The 24,749-nt window shown below is 45.0% G+C and overlaps 1 protein-coding gene across 3 annotated transcripts in view; it reads right to left on the bottom strand.

The window, feature by feature from the left end:
• The window catches only part of LOC146869225 (solute carrier family 60 member 1-like), a 227,048-nt gene that overhangs the window by 18,841 nt on the left and 183,458 nt on the right, over positions 1 to 24,749 (bottom strand). For all 3 annotated transcript variants that reach the window (XM_085644449.1, XM_085644523.1, XM_085644364.1), the window contains 3 exons: positions 21,347 to 21,494; positions 18,219 to 18,289; positions 17,956 to 18,076 (listed from right to left, as the gene is read on the bottom strand). In XM_085644449.1, the coding sequence (XP_085500575.1) occupies positions 17,956 to 18,076; positions 18,219 to 18,289; positions 21,347 to 21,494 (340 nt within the window). The remainder of the gene's footprint in view (positions 1 to 17,955; positions 18,077 to 18,218; positions 18,290 to 21,346; positions 21,495 to 24,749) is intronic.

Genomic DNA, 24,749 nt, shown 5'->3' with positions numbered 1-24,749 from the left:
TCATATCTAGAAGGAATCTGTCTAGGATTCTCCTCTCCTGAGGGAGTATCAGTGTGATCGCCATTCAGGGACATGATTCTAGTGAGGGTGTGGTGTGTGCACCTACCTACACTAGTTGTATGTACTAAACCTCTCTAGTAGTTGTAGTCAGGATGTGCTAGCCCTTCAACCCACAACTGCTAAGTTCAGTAGAACTTAAGTATTTATAAGCTATGTTATATGTACCTGACAATATCTTTGTGATCTTTCAATTTGATATCTCAAGATTACAATGGTATTACAACAGCAAGCTCAGATCCCAACCGCTGCTCACCAATGTGAGAAGTTGGCCTGATGTATGATGTCACTAATTCTAGTGTACACCTTGTATCAGTCCAAACAACCCTTATGGTGATTGGTTGTAAAGTCAACCTTATAGACCAGCTATCCTAGTGGTAGCATGGACAAGAGCAGTTTTAGGCTAAACTCTGTATGGCATGTGAAGCCAGCTGTTATACCATTTGTAACCCCTTGAATACCAAATGAAAGGACACCACAACAGATATATATAAAAATAGAATGTATTTATTCTAGTCAAACCCTCAGCACTCTTTATGGGATTAGAGGTAAGTACAACACAGTCTTATTTAAACATACATTAAGTCACACAGGTAAGTAATACAGTTAGGCCCTAGGGGCCACGCAAACCATATACTAAGTAAGTGGTATAAGAACCACTGTCACGAACACAGGATAGGGCTAGGCCTAGGGAATCGCTGGGGCTACACTATACTACCAAAGGTTAGGAAGTGGGAGGCCCACGGGATTCAGGTGCAGAGTGGAAACACTCACGCGTAATGCGTAAAAGTCGATAGAATCAGTAAGTATTAGAATTTAACAGTTTTAGGACACTTCTGGGATAGCTAGAAAGTCGAGACTCGGAAACTAGACCCTAGGATAGTCAATACCCTTGTGAGCACCGGAGTACTCAAGTTACCTAGCCCACGGGCTGCGGGTGCATAGGTGTGAACTTGCGTCGGGTTTCGTCATGGACTTCTATGGATGCCTGAAGGAAAGTTGCTGACAGGCAGTCAGTGAAGAGTGTCCGGTGGATCCCAAGATGGGGATCAAGAAGGAAGGAACCTGCAAGCAGAAGGGACAGAGTCTAGGTCACCAGCCAGGAGCCAGGAAGGAACCAGGAAGGAACCAGGCGATGTCGTGAAGATGCAGGTGAAGAGGTGAAGCTTGTCGCAGCAGCCACGGGTACCAGGAGGCGTCGAGGACGACCAGGACCAGGAGGTGAGCTGTCACACGAAGGCTCTTGCTGTCGGCGGCGTCGATGTCAAGTCAGGACCCAACAAGCCTTGGCAAGCGGAACCCACGCAAGATGAAGGACTTGCTTCTAGTGCAGACCAGGAAGGTCTGGGGTGCTTCTCTTTCACAGAGGAGCGGGTGCCAGTCTGGAGGAGCCGGACCAACAAGATGAAGCAAAAGGTTCGTCGTCACAGAGGTCACTAGCCAACGGGCCAGCAACCGGACAACACGTCGAGCAACTCAGGTGCAGAAGGGCCCCACGCAGAACACGTGAAGTGTGGGGAGCTGATCTTCTTTGCAGATGGTGCTCGGGATGGGGCTTCTCAATTCACCAAGCACAGCCTTGAGGAAGCCTCAGAAGTTGCGCTAGTCAGTTACTAGCCACTTTTCCCAAGTTGCCGGTCCCACGTCCCTCATCGCCTCCACGGGTCTCAGCTTCGCTGGAGATGTGGATCTGGGTCAGAGGTGTCTGGAAGTCTCGGCGCTGGTCAGTCTCTGCAGTCGTCCCTCGTAGGATCAGTCGCAAAGCAAGCAGCGAACGCTGGATGGTGCCTGGTTGCCCAGGGTGGTCACTCCTTGGCCACAAGGGAGATTTCTTCAGTCTTCTTCCTGAGGTCGAATGTCGAAGGTCCAGAGTTTCTGTTCAAGTTGCAGATTCAGGTTAATCTAAAGTCCTAATGACCCAGCTCCCACTCTTATACCAATCTGGGGGGCTGGTTTACCTGCTAGGTCCCTCCTATAGGTGGGACCATGGAGGGGGGTGGTTACACCCCCTTCCCTTTGTCCAGTTTCGCGCCAGGACTGGGGCTGGAGTTCCCCAGCACCAGTTTGAACTGGACTATGCATGGAACACCTTGTGTGCCCCAGGCATGTCTCATTCCTTTCAGCCCTCCCTGCCCCAATACACTAAAGTCTGTCTGGGGAGGTGCTAGCACCTCCCCAAGCAGGAAACCTATTGTCCAGGCCTCCCTCGCTGGAAGGACTCCCAGCAGCAGGAGGTCAGACTTGTGTCTGTGGCAGCAGCATCCATGTTGTGATGCTGGGGCTCTGGTTAACTTTAACCGGGTAGTAGGATTTTAACATGTCTTCTCCCTCTAGAAGGGAGGAATAATATCCTCATCCCCAGAAATGGTATAGGGGTATTATTCCAAAGTGTTAGACACCTTACACGACATGTTTCGATAAAGCCAAACCATAGTTACCATAAACGTTTAAGATTATAAGGTACTTTAAGAGTACATGGTAGGCTATATCATAGAACAGCTATAAGGACATGGTTCCGAAAGCTGCAGACAGGCTCAGCTCATGCTAGAGCACCATCTCACATGTTACCAAGCACTTTGCCTCCAGGATTGTTAAGGCCTGCCATAGGAGTGGCTCACAGGTACACATGTGTCTATTGTAAGTGTAGATATAGGTATACTATATCTAAGCAAGGGGTGATTACACAACCTTGCCCCAGCTGAGTGATCAGCCAGTTGTGTCTGATTGGAAGGCCAGGCCAGGGGTGGCACAATACATGCTGCAGCCCCTGGTAGGCCTAGGGAACACCTATGCCCTGGGTACCTATTGACACTGTACAGGGGCTGATAAGGTGATCCCTCCCAATTGTGCATGTACCTAGGGTACATGGAGTCCATTTTAAAGAGAGAGCAGACAGCCTGAGACCCTGAATGGCAGGATCTCAGGCCAACTAAGTCGAAAAACCAGCTAGACACTAGGCAAAAAGTTGGGGGTAACCATAGTCAGATATTCACCTTCCTACATTCACTCCTACTCGTGAGCTGGGCACCTCTTTTGGGGAAATATTTAACACTAATCCTACTTCATGCAATTTTTTGCTGTGTTGCCTTACGAACAGTCTGCTTAGAAATCCACTTCAAAGGGACTCTGTGCGTCCTTGTTATTGTAAGGTCTTGCAGGTACTCTGGAAGAACATATGTCCTTAACAATAGCTCAACCACAAAGAAAGAAAGGCCCAACAGAATCCTCTTTATGTTCGGGTATCCCGATAATTTGCAATTTAGAGCACCTCAAATGATTTTCCATTTTCTCCTGTCTATATTGAGATTAGATTATTTGTTTATCTAACTGCACATTTCAATCTGTTGCTGTAAGAAGTTTTTCTTCAGCCTCAGATATGGGATCTACTGGATCCTTGAGCCTGTTCAAATGGCGGATTCATCTTATTACCCATCTCATCCAAACACTCTTTAAGTGAAGCGACACTGTCGGCACGGAGGTGTTTCATCTCCTTATCATCCCCAAGATATTTTCTAGTAAGTAGACAAACTTTGGACTCATAATCTCAGTCTCAGTCTCAGATGAATCTGTATAGACTGTAGACTTTTGTAGTAAAAAGTCAGCAACAGATTGTTGTTCACTGGTGTCCCCCACCTTTAACATCTCGGTACCTGACTGTAGCAGAGACTACTTCGCAACCGAGGGGAGAGAGTTGTTGATTCGTGTCTAAGGCCAAGCTCCTTTTGCCAGCTTCAAGTATTTGCAAACTGTTACGAACAGAAAATAGGGGAAACACTTCAGTTGGTCCCTTAAATTGTACATTATAATCATGCAGGGCATCATGCGTTTAAAAAACATTCTTATAAGAGCCTGAATCATGTACAGCAGATGGAGAGCAAATATTCTGTTCATTGGAGAATTTCAACTGTAACAAGGGCATAGAAATAGCTGCTACTTTCATCTCGCTAAGTTTGTTGCCCAATTTTTTAACAGGTTTAAAGTTGAGATGCCTCAGACATGTCCTGGGAGGTTATCACAGCTGGTGCGTTATGTGGAAGCACCAATTCTGCTTGTGGGCTATTCATCTTTGAATTTTTGTATTTGACTTCCTTCATCAGTAGAGAGTAAGAAGTTGTTTTAGAGGTCCTGGAAATGCTGCTTACAGTCTTCTCAGGCCTCTGATCCACTCACTGCTCTCTTTTTCCTCTCTACTAAAGTAGGACAACAATCCTGAAACACATGTCTAGAGATACACAGCACTGGCTGCACCAAAAATGTCATGATGTCATTGTTACAATGCACTGCATTTACCATACTGCACTTAGCGAACTGAGTGCTTTGATGAGAGGCAGTGTGCTCACTTTCCCCTTTGTTTGATAAGGCTCCCTTGATGCTGGTTAATGCACCTGTGCTCAGTGACAGATAGATAGATAGATAGATAGATAGACAGACAGACAGACAGACAGACAGACAGACAGACAGACAGACAGACAGACAGACAGACAGACAGACAGACAGATAGATAGATAGATAGATAGATAGATAGATAGATAGATAGATAGATAGACAGACAGATAGACAGACAGATAGAATGTATTTTATTTTTCAGGTTATTAAAAACCATTGCAATATAAAAAGAACAATAAAAAGTGATACATATCATGATCATTCAATGAAAAGAGCAAAAAGCACAAAATGTGACTCTGGTAGGGACCAGCTTAACTAAAGTGCAAGGAGCAATAATAATCACATATAAAAAAAGATTTAACCAGAATAAAACCAGCTCTAAAAAGGTTTGAACTGTCCCAAGAATCACTATAACTTCTACTGAATCTGTTACTGTTTCTAGGTGGGACAAGCATGCCCCGCAAGCGACCTGTGTGTGGTTGTTTCTGATGCCAGCGGTATATCTCCGAAACATTGAAAAGCGAACACCCTGCTGAAAGTATTGCAATGGGACTATGATCCACTGAACGATTTCAGCACATGCAACAACACTGTCTCCCCGGCCCCTTCAACCATGTTAAAGGGCCCAAGGAATGGGGTCTCAGTGATCATGCTACATATATGATCAAAGTTCCGTAACACCCAAAATACTAACATTTGGCCTGTGATTGTCAGTCTCTATCACACAATGGAACCGGTATTCCGCCCCGTACAAAAACATCGATAAAGAGGTGTAAGAATGTGATAAAACTTCAGAGCACCCCATAGAGAGTGTCCATCCAATAAAAATCTTAATAACACTTAGGATTAGGAGCTTGCTGTTACCAAAGTCAATGGTTTTTTAGCTTCTTTAAGGAATTTCGCACAACGACCCGATAACCTGTGCTCAGTGAGGGCTACCGAGACCTAAGAAGACTGTGAGCAGCATTTCCAGCACTTCTTAAACAACTTGTTGCTCTCTACTGAAGAGGCTTGGGGAGAGGATGAGGTGCGGAGACAGAGAGTGAAATGTTGAGTGCAGTTCCATATCGGAGTGCGCATCGAAGCGTCTGTAAGCACACCAGACTGTGAGCAGCATTTCCAGCACTTCTAAAACAACTTGTGGCTCTCCACTGAAGAGGCTTGGGGAGAGGATGGAGTGCGGAGACAGAGAGAGGAATGCTGACTGCAGTTCCATATCGGAGTGCGCATCAAAGCGTCTGTAAGCACACCAGACTGTGAGCAGCATTTCCAGCACTTCTAAAGCAACTTGTGGCTCTCCACTGAAGAGGCTTGGGTAGAGGATGGAGTGCGGAGACAGAGAGAGGAATGCTGACTGCAGTTCCATATCGGAGTGCGCATCGAAGCGTCTGTAAGCACACCAGACTGTGAGCAGCATTTCCAGCACTTCTTAAACAACTTGTGGCTCTCCACTGAAGAGGCTTGGGGAGAGGATGGAGTGCGGAGACAGAGAGAGGAATGCTGACTGCAGTTCCATATCGGAGTGCGCATCGAAGCGTCTGTAAGCACACCAGACTGTGAGCAGCATTTCCAGCACTTCTAAAGCAACTTGTGGCTCTCTACTGAAGAGGCTTGGGGAGAGGATGGAGTGCGGAGACAGAGAGAGGAATGCTGACTGCAGTTCCATATCGGAGTGCGCATCAAAGCGTCTGTAAGCACACCAGACTGTGAGCAGCATTTCCAGCACTTCTAAAGCAACTTGTGGCTCTCTACTGAAGAGGCTTGGGGAGAGGATGGTGTGCGGAGACAGAGAGAGGAATGCTGACTGCAGTTCCATATCGGAGTGCGCATCGAAGCGTCTGTAAGCACACCAGACTGTGAGCAGCATTTCCAGCACTTCTAAAGCAACTTGTGGCTCTCTACTGAAGAGGCTTGGGGAGAGGATGGAGTGCGGAGACAGAGAGAGGAATGCTGACTGCAGTTCCATATCGGAGTGCGCATCAAAGCATCTGTAAGCACACCAGACTGTGAGCAGCATTTCCAGCACTTCTAAAGCAACTTGTGGCTCTCTACTGAAGAGGCTTGGGGAGAGGATGGAGTGCGGAGACAGAGAGGGCAATGCTGACTGCAGTTCCATATCGGAGTGCGCATCAAAGCGTCTGTAAGCACACCAGACTGTGAGCAGCATTTCCAGCACTTCTAAAGCAACTTGTGGCTCTCCACTGAAGAGGCTTGGGTAGAGGATGGAGTGCGGAGACAGAGAGAGGAATGCTGACTGCAGTTCCATATCGGAGTGCGCATCGAAGCGTCTGTAAGCACACCAGACTGTGAGCAGCATTTCCAGCACTTCTTAAACAACTTGTGGCTCTCCACTGAAGAGGCTTGGGGAGAGGATGGAGTGCGGAGACAGAGAGAGGAATGCTGACTGCAGTTCCATATCGGAGTGCGCATCAGAGCGTCTGTAAGCACACCAGACTGTGAGCAGCATTTCCAGCACTTCTAAAGCAACTTGTGGCTCTCTACTGAAGAGGCTTGGGGAGAGGATGGTGTGCGGAGACAGAGAGAGGAATGCTGACTGCAGTTCCATATCGGAGTGCGCATCGAAGCGTCTGTAAGCACACCAGACTGTGAGCAGCATTTCCAGCACTTCTAAAGCAACTTGTGGCTCTCTACTGAAGAGGCTTGGGGAGAGGATGGAGTGCGGAGACAGAGAGAGGAATGCTGACTGCAGTTCCATATCGGAGTGCGCATCAAAGCATCTGTAAGCACACCAGACTGTGAGCAGCATTTCCAGCACTTCTAAAGCAACTTGTGGCTCTCTACTGAAGAGGCTTGGGGAGAGGATGGAGTGCGGAGACAGAGAGGGCAATGCTGACTGCAGTTCCATATCGGAGTGCGCATCAAAGCGTCTGTAAGCACACCAGACTGTGAGCAGCATTTCCAGCACTTCTAAAGCAACTTGTGGCTCTCTACTGAAGAGGCTTGGGGAGAAGATGGAGTGCGCAGACAGAGAGAGGAATGCTGACTGCAGTTCCATATCGGAGTGCGCATCAAAGCGTCTGTAAGCACACCAGACTGTGAGCAGCATTTCCAGCACTTCTAAAGCAACTTGTGGCTCTCTACTGAAGAGGCTTGGGGAGAGGATGGAGTGCGGAGACAGAGAGAGGAATGCTGACTGCAGTTCCATATCGGAGTGCGCATCAAAGCGTCTGTAAGCACACCAGACTGTGAGCAGCATTTCCAGCACTTCTAAAGCAACTTGTGGCTCTCTACTGAAGAAGCTTGGGGAGAGGATGGAGTGCAGAGACAGAGAGAGGAATGCTGACTGCAGTTCCATATCGGAGTGCACATCAAAGCGTCTGTAAGCACACCAGACCACGTTTTCTTCTCTCAAAACCACTGAGCTCAGCCTGCTGTATGTGCAGATTTTATGGGTCTCATATCATCAGTTATATCTTCAACAATGTCATTGTGAAATCCATTGGTGCATACAGAAAAGATGCTGCACACTCCAGCCATATGCACTCTCATATACCATATTTCTAGCTGGAACCTTGCACTCAAATGATGCCCCCCTACAGAATCTGAAGAGGGCCCCCTGAGTTTTTCATTTTTCGCCGATATTCATTGTCCTTGGGTGGAATAGGTCGCTCTGAAGGGTTTTGGGATTTCTAAGGGGTTGTGCCCCCCCCCCTGTGCTGCTGGGGCTGCAGGGGTACCCAGTAGTGGGTGGATGAAAGAATGTATGCGTGGGTGAAAGGGTACACGTGGTTAGGAGAAAGAAAGTGTGAAAGGATGCATGTATGGGTGAAAGCATGGGTGAAAGAATGGATGGGTGAAAGGCTGTGTGGGTGAGTGAAAGGTTGGAAAAAGTGTGGATGGGTAAGAGGAGGAATGGGTGGGTGAAAGAGCGAATGGGTGAAACAATGAGGAAAAGGGTGTATGAGTGAAATTATGTGTGAGTGGGAGAAAGGATAGGTGAAAGAATGCATGCGTGGGTGAAGGGATGGGTGAAAGGGTAGAGGGCAGAAAGGATTCATTGAAAGGTTGAGTGAAAGGATGTATGGGTGAGTGAAAGGTTGGGTGAACGGGTAGGTCTGTGAGTGAAAGAGTAGGTGAAAAGGTGGATGGGTGAAAAGATAGGTGGATGGGTGAAAGGATGGGTAAAAGGGTGGATGGGTTAAGGAATGTGTGGGGGAGTGAAAGATGGATGAAAGGGTTGATGGATGAATGGATGCACTGGTGAAATGATGGGTGAAAGGATGCATGGGTAAATGGGTGAAAGAATGCGTGGGTGAATGGGTGAAAGGATACATGGGTGGGTGGGTGAGTAAATGGATGAAAGGATGATGAGTGAAAAGATGTGTGGGTGGATGAAAGGATGCGTGGGTGAGTGAATACGTGAAAGAATGGATGGGTAAAAGGATGGACAAGAGGGTGGATGGGTGAAAGGATGGGTGAAAGGGTGAATGGATGGAATGGTGAAAGCCTGAATGATGGATTAAAAAAATGAATGGATGACAGCATGTAAAGGTGAAATGGTTGATACATGAATAGATATGTGGATTGAAGACACAAGGGAACTCTTATAAGGAAGGTCTCACTCACTTGCTTTTCTTTCTTCGTTCCATCACTGCTTTGGTTCAAAGGGGAGGTACTTTAATTTTCTGGCTACTTCGTTGTCCTCAATTACCCATTTTGGATAAGAATGGTGGGAAAGAATCCGCAGTAAGCACAGACTTATCACCCTGTGTTGTGTTCGGGAGCCTAGCAATTTTGTTTGTTGAAGCACAGGCCAGATAGCCATAATTTTGAAGTAGGGTCGGGCAACGATGCAAAGAATTTTGCGCAGCAGCTTCACACATATAATTTTTTTAACTCTGCAAGCTTCTGAAGTTTAGAAAAAAGTGAGAAGTACAGCGGTGGTTTATTTATTAGGGTGTGTGGGTGCTGCGCCCATGTTTGTTTTGTTGCCCCAGGTCCCATATTAAATATTATGATTCACTGATCATTTTTCCCTAGCTGCAGTGTACTGTTTTCACTTCAGCAGTTAGAGTCATGGCGGGTGTACGAGTGTGGAGCTTAATTAAATGATTGACACAGCCAGGTTCATGTGGGCCTGGGGTGAAGTGCGCATGTCAGGTTGAACGGGTGCCTTACCGTGACTAACTCCACATGCACACTTGAACCCTCTCCTACCTGCCCAATGTTAGGATGTTGGGGGATTTCTGCCACAGCCCTCAAGTCTCTTAAGGAGCGTTGGCAGTGTTGGCAGTGCCTGACCGGGCCAATCATTGCGCTGCTCTCATGCTGTTCCTAACACAAACAGCAAAGGAGCAGCATTTAGATTGGCTCAGGCGACGCGTCACGTAGGGGTGCGCGTCCTGGGACTGGAGGGCCGAGCTGTTAACAACCATGCATGCCAGAAGGCAGCATGCTCGAAGTCAGGTGTCGCCATTTTAAAAAACTCAGCAGCCGACCTTCTGCTACTGTTGGCCTCTTTGGTAAGGGACCTTGCTTACAACAAACACGTATTTTATTGTGTTTTGGCACTGGCGGACAGTAAATCACTCGTGGAGGCAGGTGTGTGAGTGTAGTGTGGTGGAAAACAAGCAACGCATTACTGCTCCGTGAGAGGAAACATCGTGGGAATGCACTGTATCTACGTTTCACCCGAGTGAAAGCCTTTAAACCTCTCAACCCGGTTAGACAGATGTCCCCAGAGCTTTCACGTTACAGTTCATAGTCAGGAGGTGATTCAGATAAGTCACATTGGGGCATATCAGCAACGAGGTGATAAAAAATTATCGCCGCTTCTGCGTCCGTTTTCGGGCAAAAAGCGGCGATAATTTTATCGCCTAATCAGCAAGGTCACGCTATCGCGCCAGAATTCTGAACGCCCAGCTTTGCATCTCTAATGAGATGCAAAGTGGGCGTTCCCGCCCTGACATGATTGGAGAAATGTTGCTAAGCGACATTTCTCCTGTCATCAAGCCCCACGCTATGAAGCATAGCAGCAAGAAAAGTAGCAAAAACCACTGTTATCGCTACTTTCCTTACGCCTGCTTCAGGCCTGACTTAGCCATGATATCTTATGGAAGGTGGATATCATGGCTACGTTTGCCTTGCCCTATCAGAAAGCTAACGCCAAACTTCGTGAGATTATTGCTGGGTTTCCAGCGATAACCTCATGTTTGGCAGTTAGCGCTAGGATTTTTATCGCTTTTGAGATAAGCGTTGCTAATAGCACGCTATCTCAGCGATAAAAATCCACGCTAGCCGGCGATAATTTCCTAGCGCTAAGTGCACTTAGCGATAATTATAGCCGGTCCTTGATGATATGCCCCTTAAATACTTGGCGGAATTTTAGTCAAAATGGTTATTGCTACACATAGCACTAGAAACGTTAGCGCAAATCACGGCTACTCTGGTTCACCAAACTGGATGGTCCTGGGCTAATCGCCTTTTCCTACTCTAACCGTTTCCTTATTAAATGGCAAAGTGCATACATACAGACTGAAAACTAATACCTATTAAAACGTTTATATAAAATAATGTTCAACCATTGAGTGTGGTTACTTTAACAAAACCCTTGAAGTTTCTTTTTGTTTACAAGTTTCTAATGTATTGAATATTTTTGTTAAATAAAACAATACCTTTTCCTGTACAATGCGGGCTTTGCCAGTGAGTTTCACAATAAGAGGAAGAGAACTGCAATAGTTTCCTAAGGTGACCTCATTTTAGGAGTGAGCTGCAGTTTATCCTTAAACTCAGGAATTTATCTGAAAATGGTAGCTGAAACTTTGTGAGAAACAACTTTAAAATATAATATTGGACACCTGCTGCTTGTTTAAGGAGAAGCCTTCAAACCCTATCCACGTGTACATTTTCTGTCCAAAATATCATCACAGAAAATGTCTTATGGCTTTGTAAAAAAAAACACAAAAGGAAACAGGGGCGGCTTTCAGGAACCGAAAGAGCTGCCATCAGTGACAAGGAACGCACATGCTTCTCCTCCAAGCTTCTCAAGTACAGCGCAACAATAATATTGACAGATGTCTCAGCGCATTAATCCACGGATCTGGCTCCTCGACTTTCAAAACTAGGCGCTTCAGATTCCACATGGATCACAGCAGCTGGAGGTTCTTTCAGCGAGGAAAAATCTGTGTGTGCCAGGCAGGCGCGCAACACCCATTGGACTCACAGGGCTTCAGCCCCCCCCCCCCCCCCACCCCTCCCCCCTCTCGTGTGTGGCAGCCCGGGATGAGACAGCCTCGCGGCGCACACACAGCCGCACCCTAGCACTTCACAGGTCTTTAAAAGACCATTTGCATGTTAATGAGGCCTCGCTGTTGTTTCACCCCTTCTAAGAGCCCCTGCAGCTCCACTCTGCCTATGGCTTAAAAGATTCAGCCCCCCCCCCGAAATTTTTATTAGCCCCCCCCCCCCCCCCCCCGAAATTTGGCTCTAGTTGCGCCTCTGGTGCCAGGGATAGTGCCTAGAAGGACTTCTTGGCCAAATGTTTATAGCTGCGGTAACTTCAGCTCACTAAGGGGCATATTATCAAGACAGGCGATAAAATTATCGCTGCTTTAAAACGGCGATAATGGGCTTGATAATATGCTCTATGGAATTTTAATTGAAGCCCATGTTAGATGTGAAGGACGTCTAACATGGGCTTCAATTGGAATTCCATAGAGCATATTATCAAACCGATTATCGCCGTTTTAGCGGCAGTTTTCTGCCCCTAAAGCGGCGATAATTTTATCGCCTGTCTTGATAATATGCCCCTCAGTAGCTTCTATTTACCCACGTAGATGTGTGCGTTCTGAGAACATTAAAGTTTCATTCCCATCTGCTTGAAACAAAGATGCATTTTGATTGCTTAATTATGGCCCTAACTTAATTCAGCACTTTATTTTCTCTGGCTAATATTTGCTTTCCAGCCTCTGGCTCTGAGGCATGTCCAATCTGGGCACCATCTGAGCTCTGGAGCAAAGGCTGACGGCAGTGTGAGTTTGGTCACAGTGATTGTCAGGTGTCCAGAGTACTTGGTCATTCAATCCCCCGAACTCCACTTATGACAGTCGGGCTCGCTTGCTGCGCACGTTGGCCACAAGGCACTCATCCAGAACTTTTACGCCCAACCGCTTTCAAAATTCACCAGCCGCCACTGGACGAATAGCATCTTTGGCCACCTTGCGCGGCAGCAGGAACATATTTCCGCTGACACTCAGGACCAAGGAGGGCGCAGTTTGGAAGCAAGGCATTGCAAGGCCCTGCCACCGGAAGTTCTGCCCACTAGGGGGCTGGAATCGTGGCAGGAAAGTGTCAGCATGTGTCTCTGATGAGAAGCAACTTTTTCAAACTCTGCTGTGTCCAGCTAAGGGCGGCTCTTAGTGGTGGTAGGTTGATTGAAACCAATGTGCTGCCAATTGTCCTTTGGTACCACCTTATGCATCAAATGAATCCTTGCCACTTGGCGCTGCCCTTCCCTGCTTTGACATTCAACTGCAGGAAATCCTCTAATATGCACGTTCCAAAGAGTGGTGCCGAGCTAGAGAATTGTAAGGGTCAACTCAGTCAGCCACAGCGAATCACGAAACGTTGCCGACTTTCCCTACGGGTGATATTTCAGGACTTTATATGAATTAATGGGCAACGTTTACATTTCACCCACCCCTAGTTAGGAAGGGAAAGCAACATTTGCATACTTTTTCACAAAACGGCTGATAATAATAAAACGCTCCTACGCCAATCAGATTTGATTGATTGTTCAAATATGTGTTTGTGAGCGACTGACGACCACAACACACAAAACGTCACAAAAATGTGTTTTAATTTTCGCATAAAATACTGAACGGAATTAAACAGAAACCAATGTCAGGCGGATAGTTGGACCAAAGTCTATATTCTTCTGGTGAACTGATGTACATCTGTTCACCGTTTTGTGCTGTGTGCGTGAGCAAAACTTCTTCACGGACCGCCTATAAAATGTACCCCCATCATAACCAGTCGGCTGGAAAACTTTCCAGCACAGTCGTTAATGCATGTATTTTAGAAATAAACTTTAATGCAGATTCATCAAATGGGCAGTTATCAGTAATCGAAAAAATCCCTTTTAATATAAAGTGCAGCCTTAACAATCCTGCAGATATTATCAGAAACTCTCTAATGCATACTATTGTTTATGAATGCATATAAAGGATAACGTATTATTAAATGTACACTATCCAGGTATATTTTTCACTCCATATACAGTAGCAGCTGCTACTGGACGGGGGTAGAGGGGCAGCGGATTGAGGAGAGAATGAAAATAAAAGGACTTGCCTGGAACGACCAGCAGCCGCTTCTCCTCCATCCTCGTCCTCTGTATCTTCCTTCTGCCTGTCCCGGTAGGTAGCAGGAAGCACCCGTGCACACAGGCTCCCCTGAGCCAATTACAAAGCTGCAATGCAGCGCTGTGATTGGGCTAAGTGCTGTGGATCGGTGCTCAGATGGGGGACAGGGAGCCTGTGCATGCTTCTCACCAGGCTGTGTAATGCAGCCTGCAGGGGAGGATGCAAAGTGCGCATGAAACATCCTTTACCCCGCATGTGTTACTCCGCATGCCATTCACCCTACATTTTTTACACCACAAAATATTTTACAACGCAGGGCTTTACACTGCAAACTATTACAACACATTCCCCAAACTAACCCCCCGGTGGAGTAAGAATAGTAAATTGCGTTGGAATGGGGAATGCGTTGTAATGGATTGATTTGTTGTAAAATATTCTGTGGTGTAAAAAGTGCGAGGTAATGGCTCGCGGAGTAAAAGTGTGCGGGGTACAGTGTCCTATTCGTCATGAGCACTTAAGAAGTGCAAACCACTCTTCCCCTGCTCTGGCCATTCCCGCCACTGACTGCAATAGGAAAAATACAATGATAATAATGTCACCCTATTACCATTTCATTTATCCTTCTGAGCAGTGGGGAGCTACGACTGTCCATATGGTCAAGGGACCCCTCGATGACTTACATAAACTTCATGCTTTACAACAGGAGCTACTTTATCTCACATAACATCCGGCAGGAGACCTGATATGTTGATACATTCATGCAGTCCAGGTCTCCACCGTATCACAGGTTTCATGCAGAGGATGAGCAGCCAGGAAAAGCTTTAGCCTGAATTTCCCCACAGATGGCATAAAGGACACAGGCCCTTGAGCTCGGAGCCCACATCATCTGATCTGCAGATAACAGGCAGACAATGGCTGCTGGAACCGACGACCCACCTCTGGCCCATTCATGACGATGAGCTTGCACATCATCTATTTGTGATTTGTGGGTGACGAATGCCTTGTGAGTACTTCCGGTGCATAATACACCCACACACCTAGGGACCGGCATGCAGAGAGGAGGCTCAGCCTGGCAGCCCAGCCCTCCATGAAGAACAAAGCAGCAGGTACACACCTCCAGCTATACCATGTAGGGGCTCCCATGAACATATAGAAAGAGGGCCAGAGGCCTCATGATGTCAATAGAGGAACCCTGCCAGTTCAGCTTTCTGCTTCGTGCAATGCATGTCACTGCACAAACATTTAGAGGACGATGTGTGGGAATCTGATCCAGAACACTAGCCCTCGTGGCTTGCAAGAGCCCTGTTGTATGGAGGCCTTAAATTGAGAGAGGGTAAGTATTTGTTTCCTGCTTGCATTGCATTTTTCCCTGCAGGAATCCTGTGTCACTCCATCAGGAAAAGGGCTGGTGCCACAGGGCATATCTCTGTTCATCGCTCTGTGAATGAAGGATGAACCCAGATCTGTACCTGCTTTAGCCCTTAGCCCAACTAAGACCGTAGATTTTGTACCCGGGGCAGACAAGTGTACGTAGAGGAATTCATACACATGTATCACATTTTAAAAACATGAGCAAATTTGTTTTGAGAGTTTATGTATGAAATAAGGCTTTTTGACTATCAGTAAAAAATACAACCCATATTGGCCCTTAATTTGTCGATGAGAGGGAACTTTGATGTTCGACTCTTGTACACGTTGTGTACATATGAAGCCTCAAATACTGCACAGATTGTATTCTGATATTCTTTGAGACCTCCACTCAATAGATTCTAATATTTTTGAGACCTCCACTCAAGAGATGCTTCCCACTCTAAACCACATGACAAGGTATCAATGAAATAAATGATGCACTTTTTATATGAAATCCCGTGTACATGTAGAGTGATTCTTATACTAAGAAGAAATGTGGATGGGTTAAAAAGATCTTATTAGTTTAAACGCGAGGAGATAGTCCTTTTTTTGCTAACCAAAACCTGTTAGTTTAAGTGAGTGGACTACAGATAGCTCTGTAGTGAGACTTTAATTCAGTAGTGAACAAACTGGGGTCTATGACACGTAGTGGTAGGTCGCGGGCTGGTACGAGACAGGCCTTTCTTCCCGGTATATTCGAGCCGGTAAATCATGTGTAATGTACGTGACTGTAGGTAGCAATGCCACGTTCATACAGCTCTTAAGATAAGAGCCTTAATGCAGTTATACCGGGGTAAACTCCCCCTATAGAACAGAAATTCTTCCTCCCTCTGTTTTTTATTCTACCAACATTCGGACTGCTATAGGCAAAATAGAACAAGGGGCCTATATGCGTAGGGAGTGATAAGAGATGTATTCTATAGGCACTTAGGTAATTCTAATGATACCTTGTGATTGTAGACCCTAATAATAAGAAGGGAAATACTACAGCGACATCTCGATAAAGAAGTTGTATTAAGTCCATAAGAAGACGACAAAGAAGCGTGTAGGTGGCACGGCAACTTCAGTGTGTATATTCTCAAGGTAAAACAAGGATTTTATTAGCGCTTTATCTAACCAAATGAATTCGAGCTATGTACTATTCTGACCCATATCAATTACATTTCCTAGGTGGGTTAAGACACTTAACAAAGGACCTGACCATCCTAAGGGTGAATGAATAGCTATCCCTAATAAATAAGAACGTTACTACAATAGAAAGAATAATTCAAAGACAACAGTCTAATACTATAGTGGAAGGTGAGAGACTCTTGTTTAGACCAACATACCAACAATTGGCTAGACTAGGCAAAACTGATTTTATAAGTAAAAAACCTTTTCTTTCTGTCATTGACAGAATAAACCATGGATGTGGCAGACCATCGACAGGACATTCTTCTATTAGATATTTGGAAATTTCTGATCGAATTGATGATAGCCTGCCTCAATTAGGAAAGGTGAGGTCTTATCGAGTCATGCCCTCTTAGTCTCGGAGGACATTAATTGTTAAAATGGTGAAAGTGATGCCCCTTTTGGGTCATGGTAGAGATGTTTGGGAGTAAATGTAATTAGTCCGAGAGTGTAACAGTGTGGGTAACCCAGTGATAGGATGGATTGTGACATGCAGGTGAATGCAACTACGAGGAAAACATTGCTTGTGCAAATGAAGTCAGATTAGGTTTGGCATTTGCCCTGTTGGGCTCTTGCACAATGCAGAGGGAATGTTTTATACACATGTTTTAACCTCTTTTGACTATATAATTGAAAATGGATATGTTGTTTGCTTATTGATTGCACAGAGTATATTGATGGTGTTCCTTTTATGTTTTAACACATAGGTACAGATCTACTACTGTGCCAGTCCTTCATGTTTCTTCTCTCTCTTTTTTAAAAATCACCACATGAGAGTCATGATTTTGGTCTTGATAAAGATGGAGATATAATCAAGCCATCGAAACGCGTCGACGCCTATTTTTCTACATCAATCTGTTTTCATGGGCGACTAATAACGAGTACTAAGTACGACAGTACCAGGTTTTACGTCCCATATATGGCTACTACGGATGTGTTATATCTTTAATGACATATTGTTTTTGTCTATATTAGTGACTCTCATTTTTTATCATTTTTTATGGTTTTTTAGCTAGTGTGATGAATTTAGGCCGCTCATTTTTATTGTCAGTTATTATTGTTTGATGGTAAATTATCATCTTTATGTAACAATTTGTTTGCCTTCAATATATGTTGAACAATTAATAAATGTATTTATTAAGTCTGATTTACAGCAGTTGATAGTCTTGTTTTATGCATTCTCGCCTGCATGTACTACAGTCCTCACCGGTTGTGGATGAACGAATGAGACCATTAGGTTTGAGTCAGGATACGTGTGTGATAAATTCTACATATACTTAATTATTTAGTCCAAAGGACATTTCATTGATTCACTTAAAAAGATTCGCTACAACCGTGTGTTACACAATTTCAGTGTATTTTCATGGTCGTTGATACCTACGCGTGGCTTGCATAATTCGTTTAAATTACAGCTTTATTTGCATCATTACTTAGATAGAATGCAACCTCAGGCTTCTGGACTGCATAAACCAATCAGAGCCAGAAACCAAAGGGTAAAACATACATATTTGTTATTCACAGTAGAACTTGAACCAACTAATATCGCTTTGGTCTAAGTATTGAAAACAATTAAATAACTTAGTTGTGAAGCCTTGAAAGCTGTTTTCCTTACCAGAAGGAGGCCTTGGGTACATACGATGAAAGCACAGGAACATCAAGTAGAAAGCGAAAGCCATGCATCCAAACAGCAGCCCACAGACCAAGAAACTGTAGCTGCCCTGCTCAAGGATCACCTGTAGGGAACACACACAACACAGGGCCCTAAGTGAAAAGCCTAGTTGAACAATCCCAGAATGAACTGTCGTCTACAGTGGCTGGTTACGGGGAGGTACATTTGATTTATGATGGAGTAAGAGGAAGCCTCCAAGTACTTACCGAACCAACCAACATCTGGAGAACCATTTCACCAATCCCAGCGCCAGTCACCAGCACTGTAGTGGCACAACCTGGGGAAAGTGCACGAGGGGACATGGCTCTGGTGAGAAAGCTATGCAGATACAACAACCAACAAAAAAACAATTCAAGACGCTGAAAAACCGTATGATTGTTTTTACCTGAATGGCCAACTCTTGTGATGTGTGGATGTGGGATTCGAGTCAAATATGTGTAGTTAGCATAATGTATCTTAGACTGTATCTCTACTCCATATGCATCGAGAACTGCTTTATAAAGTAACTCTTCGTGTCTCCGTGTCCTACATGATAGAAAGGGCCGAAAAACCATACTGTGGCCATCTTGAATCATGAACAGTCGTGCTTCGGATCACGTGTCTCTCTCTCTCTACCCCCTTCTGTATGATTTAGCTCGTACCAGCCTAGAGACAGGGTGAATTGTATTTATGGCCGAGGCCCAAGGTCACATCTGCAGTAGGGAGTACTAAGCTAAATTCCTCTGTGCCCGAGACGAAAGGGAGTCACCCGGCCTACCTTCTTTGAACGAGATAGTAACCTTATACGGGCAGATGGTATGAGCTCATTTAGGACCTCTAGGACTAACTGGTACTTTTCCACTTGCAATGCTTTGTATGCTGAATCTGTAATGTATATAAGTGTGGTTCTGTCAAGGAGCCAGCAGTCTTCCTCGACGCACCTGATGGGTGAGGTTCGATGAGGCTCCTCTATGTAGAGTTCTGTTGTGGCCAATAAACGCTTGAACCTTCTACGTTGCCAACTGCTTTTTATTGACCTAGTATTGCGGACCACTGGTAAGTGTGGCCCTTGGGATTACTATTAGATTACTTCAGTGGATGTGCCAAGTGTTACATCTATACACAATATGGACAATGTTTGGAGTGAGGCTAGATTTGTGAAGCTCTGTGTTCATCTGATATGGCAAGCACTCCCACTTCAGGCTGTAATGACAACCTTTATAGGGCCATCATTCTTCATAATTGTATAAGTATTTATTGAATCCGATATTGAACAATGCCCTGGGTTTCTTATTCTTCGGATGCAATAATTAACTACAAATACTAGTTTTACCCCCAAAATGTAGCATGCTGGGCGGATTGTGATGCTTACTGTACCAGAATATGCTTTTTACCGGGTAAATGTTTGCAGGTTCAATCTGACGTAATTTATCTTGTGAAAAACCAGATTATCGGCTTTTTCTCACATACTCATTTCTGACACCTGTGCAACCGATGGTTTACAGTTATGTCGAAATTTTATGAGGTGCTTAAAACGGAGGCCTCTCGTTGTGTTTTTACCGACATTATCTGACAGCCTGCACGCGCTCTCGGAAACCCTGAGCTCTCACGTCAAGAGCATTCAAGAGGCGTCTGAACAAAGAGCTCTTACTGGCACGAGGGAGGATGAGGCGGGCTCAATGCTGAGCGGGCGGCAGGGAGTACAGCACCCTCACATTTAGGACATAGTCTCCCTACACCCGAAGCAAGTAAAAGACGATCTGTTAAGTAGAGGTCAAGCCCATGGGAAAATCAAACGCTAAGCAGGTGTGTTAACTAAATATCAGGAAGGGCAGGGTGACCTTTCCTTCCTCTCACACTCCTCATACTCTTCTTCACCACACTTCCTCCCCTCCACCCTCCTTTGACCTGTGGGGGAAAGATACTTCCATCTAGGAACACATGAAGCTTTGTCAAGAGACAATTTGTATACTCTCCACCTGAACTATTGTGAGCATTTTGTCAGTCCCCACTTGATTTTCTATCTTCATTTGGCCCCTTTGAAATAATTGAAGGAACTTTGTATTCCTTCCAGAGACACTGGCGCTTTGGTTTTATTTTCCACATATAATTTAATTCTATCTCATCCACCTTATTTTGCAGTTTGGGTGTATTTAAAAATAACGCTTTTTATACTTCACTGGTAAGACCAGTGTGCATATGTTCAGCTTTCGCCAATGGTGCTGAATTCTAGCGCTTTGAAATCAGTCATTAATTCGCTACCACCTGATATCAAGCTCTTCCCCTCATTCCAGCTCAAGTAGCCATTTTTTGATTGAAACAAGGCAGAGGTAGAACACTGTGTACACATAAAATCCGCATCTTGAAAATGGGCAATTTACATTTCCTTAGTTGATCTTCAGGGGTCGGCAGTATCCAGGAATGCGCCATCCCATTAGACTAGTAACATTCAGGGGACATAGTTATAAATAATCTGTCCTAAACACCCAGGAAGTATCATCTCTGTGCAGCAGTATTTCGATAATTGACTGATCAGGTCAGAAAGCAGCAATCAACATAATAGGATTTCATTTTGAGGTCGCGCATGGACAGCGCATGCGCTGCTGCTGCAAGGCATGCAGGATTGGAGTATGGCTTTGAAGCCCCACCTACTCTCCGCCCATATTTTTAATTGGCTTGTATCACTGTCCTTTGTAAACGCTGGCCCTCTTTGGTACAGCCTTGTCTGTAACCTTCCATGGCGACTTATCCTTTTACTTCTGTTGCAACACAGTATGTCTTATTTAGTCTGTAAGCACTATTTTCTTCCATGAGTTTTTCCTACTGCAGGCACAACGTGCTTTCCTCGCCATGCGCACTTTCATTTTCGAGCTGCTCCAGACAATGGCAGCCACTTCTTTGAAGTGAAATAGATCTCGCATTTCCAGGAGTTTGAGCTATTGCCATTGTAAATGACAATAGCTTAAACTCTTGTAAATGCGAGACCTATTGCAATACAAATGCTTGTTATTAGTGAAATCAAAAACTATTACAGTCTTTGCCCTCATCCTTCTTTCAATCTCTCCGAATGCAAAATCAGTGCACACTGTTGCAGAAACATGCCTGTTGTGAACTCAACTCTGTGCTTCTTAGATGCAGGGGAACAATGGCTACCATTAAATCTGAAGAGATGTTTGATTTGTATACTATGTTTGAAATGCACAATTGAAGTAAGAAATACAATTATGATGAGCACCAAAACATCAGAGTAATAAATATGTATTAATTATTAGGGTAAGAATAGAACTAGTGGGTTTGCCCGACCACCGTCTCCTTTTACGGCTACTGTAAACCACAAAGACCGAAGAGCACCTACCTTTGTAATTGAGGATGTCTTCGGTGTAGGCCAGCATGCTGGGAAAGGTGCTGCTAAGGAAGAAGCCGAGGGATGCTGTACCCAGGAACAGCAGGATGGTGCTGTCGGGGGAGATGAGCAGGAGCAGGAGGGTCAGCAGCACTCCAGCCTGGAAGGATAGCATGCCCATGTGTGAGTAGAAGGCAATGCTATACTGTACAGCTCAACCCATCCTGCCCAACAAAGCATGCCAGGCACACAAACGTGTTCACCCCCACACACACACATGCAGACACACGCAAGCACACACACACACTTGCACGCACCCACACACACTCACACACGCACAGACTTAAACAAGGCAGGCATGAATGCCCAGGCAGGTGTGAATGCACAGACCAATAATCTTTTTATGCCTTTATCATGGCTAACATGAAGTCATACAGCGGAACTAATCACGGGTGCAAAATGCATTCACCACATCATCGTAATCCTCATTAATCTCAAGCAGTGCTTTAAATGGGCCAGCACTCACAGGTACTAAGTACCGGCACTTCTTATTTTTATCACTCTGAGTACCAGCACTTCTCTCCTGCAGAGGAGAGTACTAGTACTCCTGCAAAGCCAGGCTCATTGGCTGTTAGTGCTGGTGAGCATGAGGCTGTCAGAGTGGAACCTTTCTATATCAGCAAAGGCACGTATGTAGCCCTGAGCTGAGCCTCTGCTGAACTTTTCAACATGGGCTCATTTGCATAATGTACTGTATTCACCAGCATGCTATGTTTGGCAGCGCAGGGTCCATTCAGGACCTGGGCTTTCAATACCATTCAGAGTATTGTGTGCATTTGTGCAAACTTGGGAATCGAGGCAGCCCGCTGACAGTGCCAGTTAAGAAAACCACAGGAGGTAAAGAGCTTAAAATGGCTTTAACCCCTAGTGAGTCTTTCGTGAGAGTGTTTGATTATGTCTGTGTTTGCCTGCTTGTGTGTGAGTACTTTTGTATGAGAGAAAAGCGATAGAGACAGAGAATTGCGACACTCAGGAAATGTGTGGGATACTTTGTGTGTGCATGTCTGCTTATTTCTTTCTGTGTGTGCGCACGCTGGAGAATATACGTATCATCATGTCTTGCAATAAGCCCCTCCCCTAGCCCCGCCCACTCACACCTCTAGGTCACTTTAATGAGTACCTGCACTTATTTATTTACCATTTAAAGCACTGATCTCAAGTGCTTTATAGATGAAGCAGAAAGCATATGCAAAGCGCCTTGCATCACACACAAAGCCCAGCACCTTGGCACGAAACAATACCTGGCACAGCATGCGGATTTCACTGCCTTGGAGTCGCTGGTTCCACGCTTCTAGAACCGCCTTCATTCTATAAACAAAGAACCATTCCCAGTTGTTCTCAGGGTGTGCACCTCATTTACGACACTCAAGTCCACGGTGATACCCACAAACCCCTTTATAGAGTCACTCGAGATAGATGCACAGCGCCCAATGCCAGAGGATCCTTTTTGATCCTTTTTGACCCGCCTTGCCTGTGTCTCTCATCATTTCTCTCATCATTTCTCTTAACTCTTACTTCATATGACCCACTGCAAATAACATCTGTAAAATGTTCTCACTGTAATTTGTCACTATACAAACGGACATGATATTGACTAAGGTTAGCCCATGTTGTGGTGGCTGCTAGTTAGTCTATTGTAACTCATTGTCTTCTTGTAAAGTGATCTAATACCTTTAGGTTTTGTCTGCATAGTGTAAAACGAACAATAAATAAATGAATAAACTTGAATTACTCCTGAGACGTCATGAAGATCTAATAACTACAAACAAACCTTCCTGGGCTATGTTATGTTATATAGATTTGTATAGCGCACTTATCACTCCCAGTAAAGTTGCAGGAGTACTTTATAAATATACACAGAGAACAGAGCGGTGCTTATACCACTTCACCATCCCAGCTCCAACTGCCAAACACCGAACCCTCATCACCCATTCTATCCCACATTTTATTGTGGCGCATGACACACATCTTCCCACTTTATTAGCAACAGCAGTAATACATAACACAATAGTAATATACTGACATAATAAGATGCAGTCAACATACTGCTCAGTATGCTTAATATATATTTTTTTAAAACATTCATATACTGACACAAAAGATACAGTATTCATACTACTAAAGATCCTTACTATTCTGAATGAGTGATAGATACAAACTCAAACTAATTATACCCCCAGCACCCCAATTTGCACTATAATAAAACCCCATAAAATGTATTAAGACATGAAAACATGCCAACATTCATCCAACGACATAACTTCCTGAGTAACTTGGGGGCATATTTACAAGCATCTATTGCCACCACAACGTCACTTTTCTCCAAGTTGTGGTGGTGATATGAGCTTTGCCTTATTTACAAGGCAGTGTTAAGCCACTTCACGTGGCTCAACACCACCTTATGAATAAGGCACCCTTTCATGTGGGCACCTAAGGGAGCGGGCAATGGGTGTTGTGGTGGATGTTCCACCGCAACACCCATTGAATTTGACGCTGCTCCATATTTACAAGGGTGGCGTAAATATGGTGCAGCACCAAAATTGAAACAAGGTAAAACCTAGTCTTCCCCTGGTGCAATGTGGAGAAATGTCTAATTTCTCCTTGTTTTGCTGTTTCCATGTGTGCTGCGTTGTGCAGCACACATAGAAACATCAAAGCCATTGATTGTTTATAGGCAGTAAGGTGTCATAAAAAAATGACGTTTTGCAACTTTTATGTGTGCGGCAATAAGCAGCACACATAGAAGTTTGAAAACGCCATTTCAGATTGTTTATGTGCAGGAAGGGACACCTTCCTGCACACAAACAATCATTCCCCTCAATGCAGGAACCCTTGCACTATGGTGCAAGGGTGCCAGCGTTGGCCGTAGGCAGCTAAATTAGCGGAAACTCAGGGCTGCACAGTACTCTTGTAAATACTGTGCAGCCCTGTGTTTCAGAAGTGGCGGAGTGCGGTGTGAAGCCAAGGAGGCCAACGACGCGCTCCTCCACTTCCTTGTAAATATGCCCCAAGGTACCTTCTTCCCTCGCTCACTTTGTGGCAACACACTCACTGTGCAATCAAGTTCTTATCCACACATACATTCATTTGCACCTTAGGAGCATACATCCCTTTATCCAAAGACACGTCCAACCACTCGGTCTGATCCTCCAGGATCCTTTCTGCCTCCTCAATTTCAACATCCCCCATCATATAGCCACCACATTCGTCTTCACCCTTTTCATCACTCCCACAAGACTCATTACTCACATTTTTGCACATAGCTACTTGACGTAAATTCCACACTATTCCATCCTCTAATTGTACTGCACTTCCCAACACCTTACTAATCCTCAATGATTCTCACCAACAGAGT

This window comes from Triturus cristatus, chromosome 1_1 (genome assembly GCF_964204655.1).
Source record: "Triturus cristatus chromosome 1_1, aTriCri1.1, whole genome shotgun sequence".
Lineage (NCBI taxonomy): Eukaryota > Metazoa > Chordata > Amphibia > Caudata > Salamandridae > Triturus > Triturus cristatus.
The sequence above is the reverse complement of the archived record's forward strand: the minus strand, read 5'-3'. Positions and strand labels throughout refer to the sequence as shown.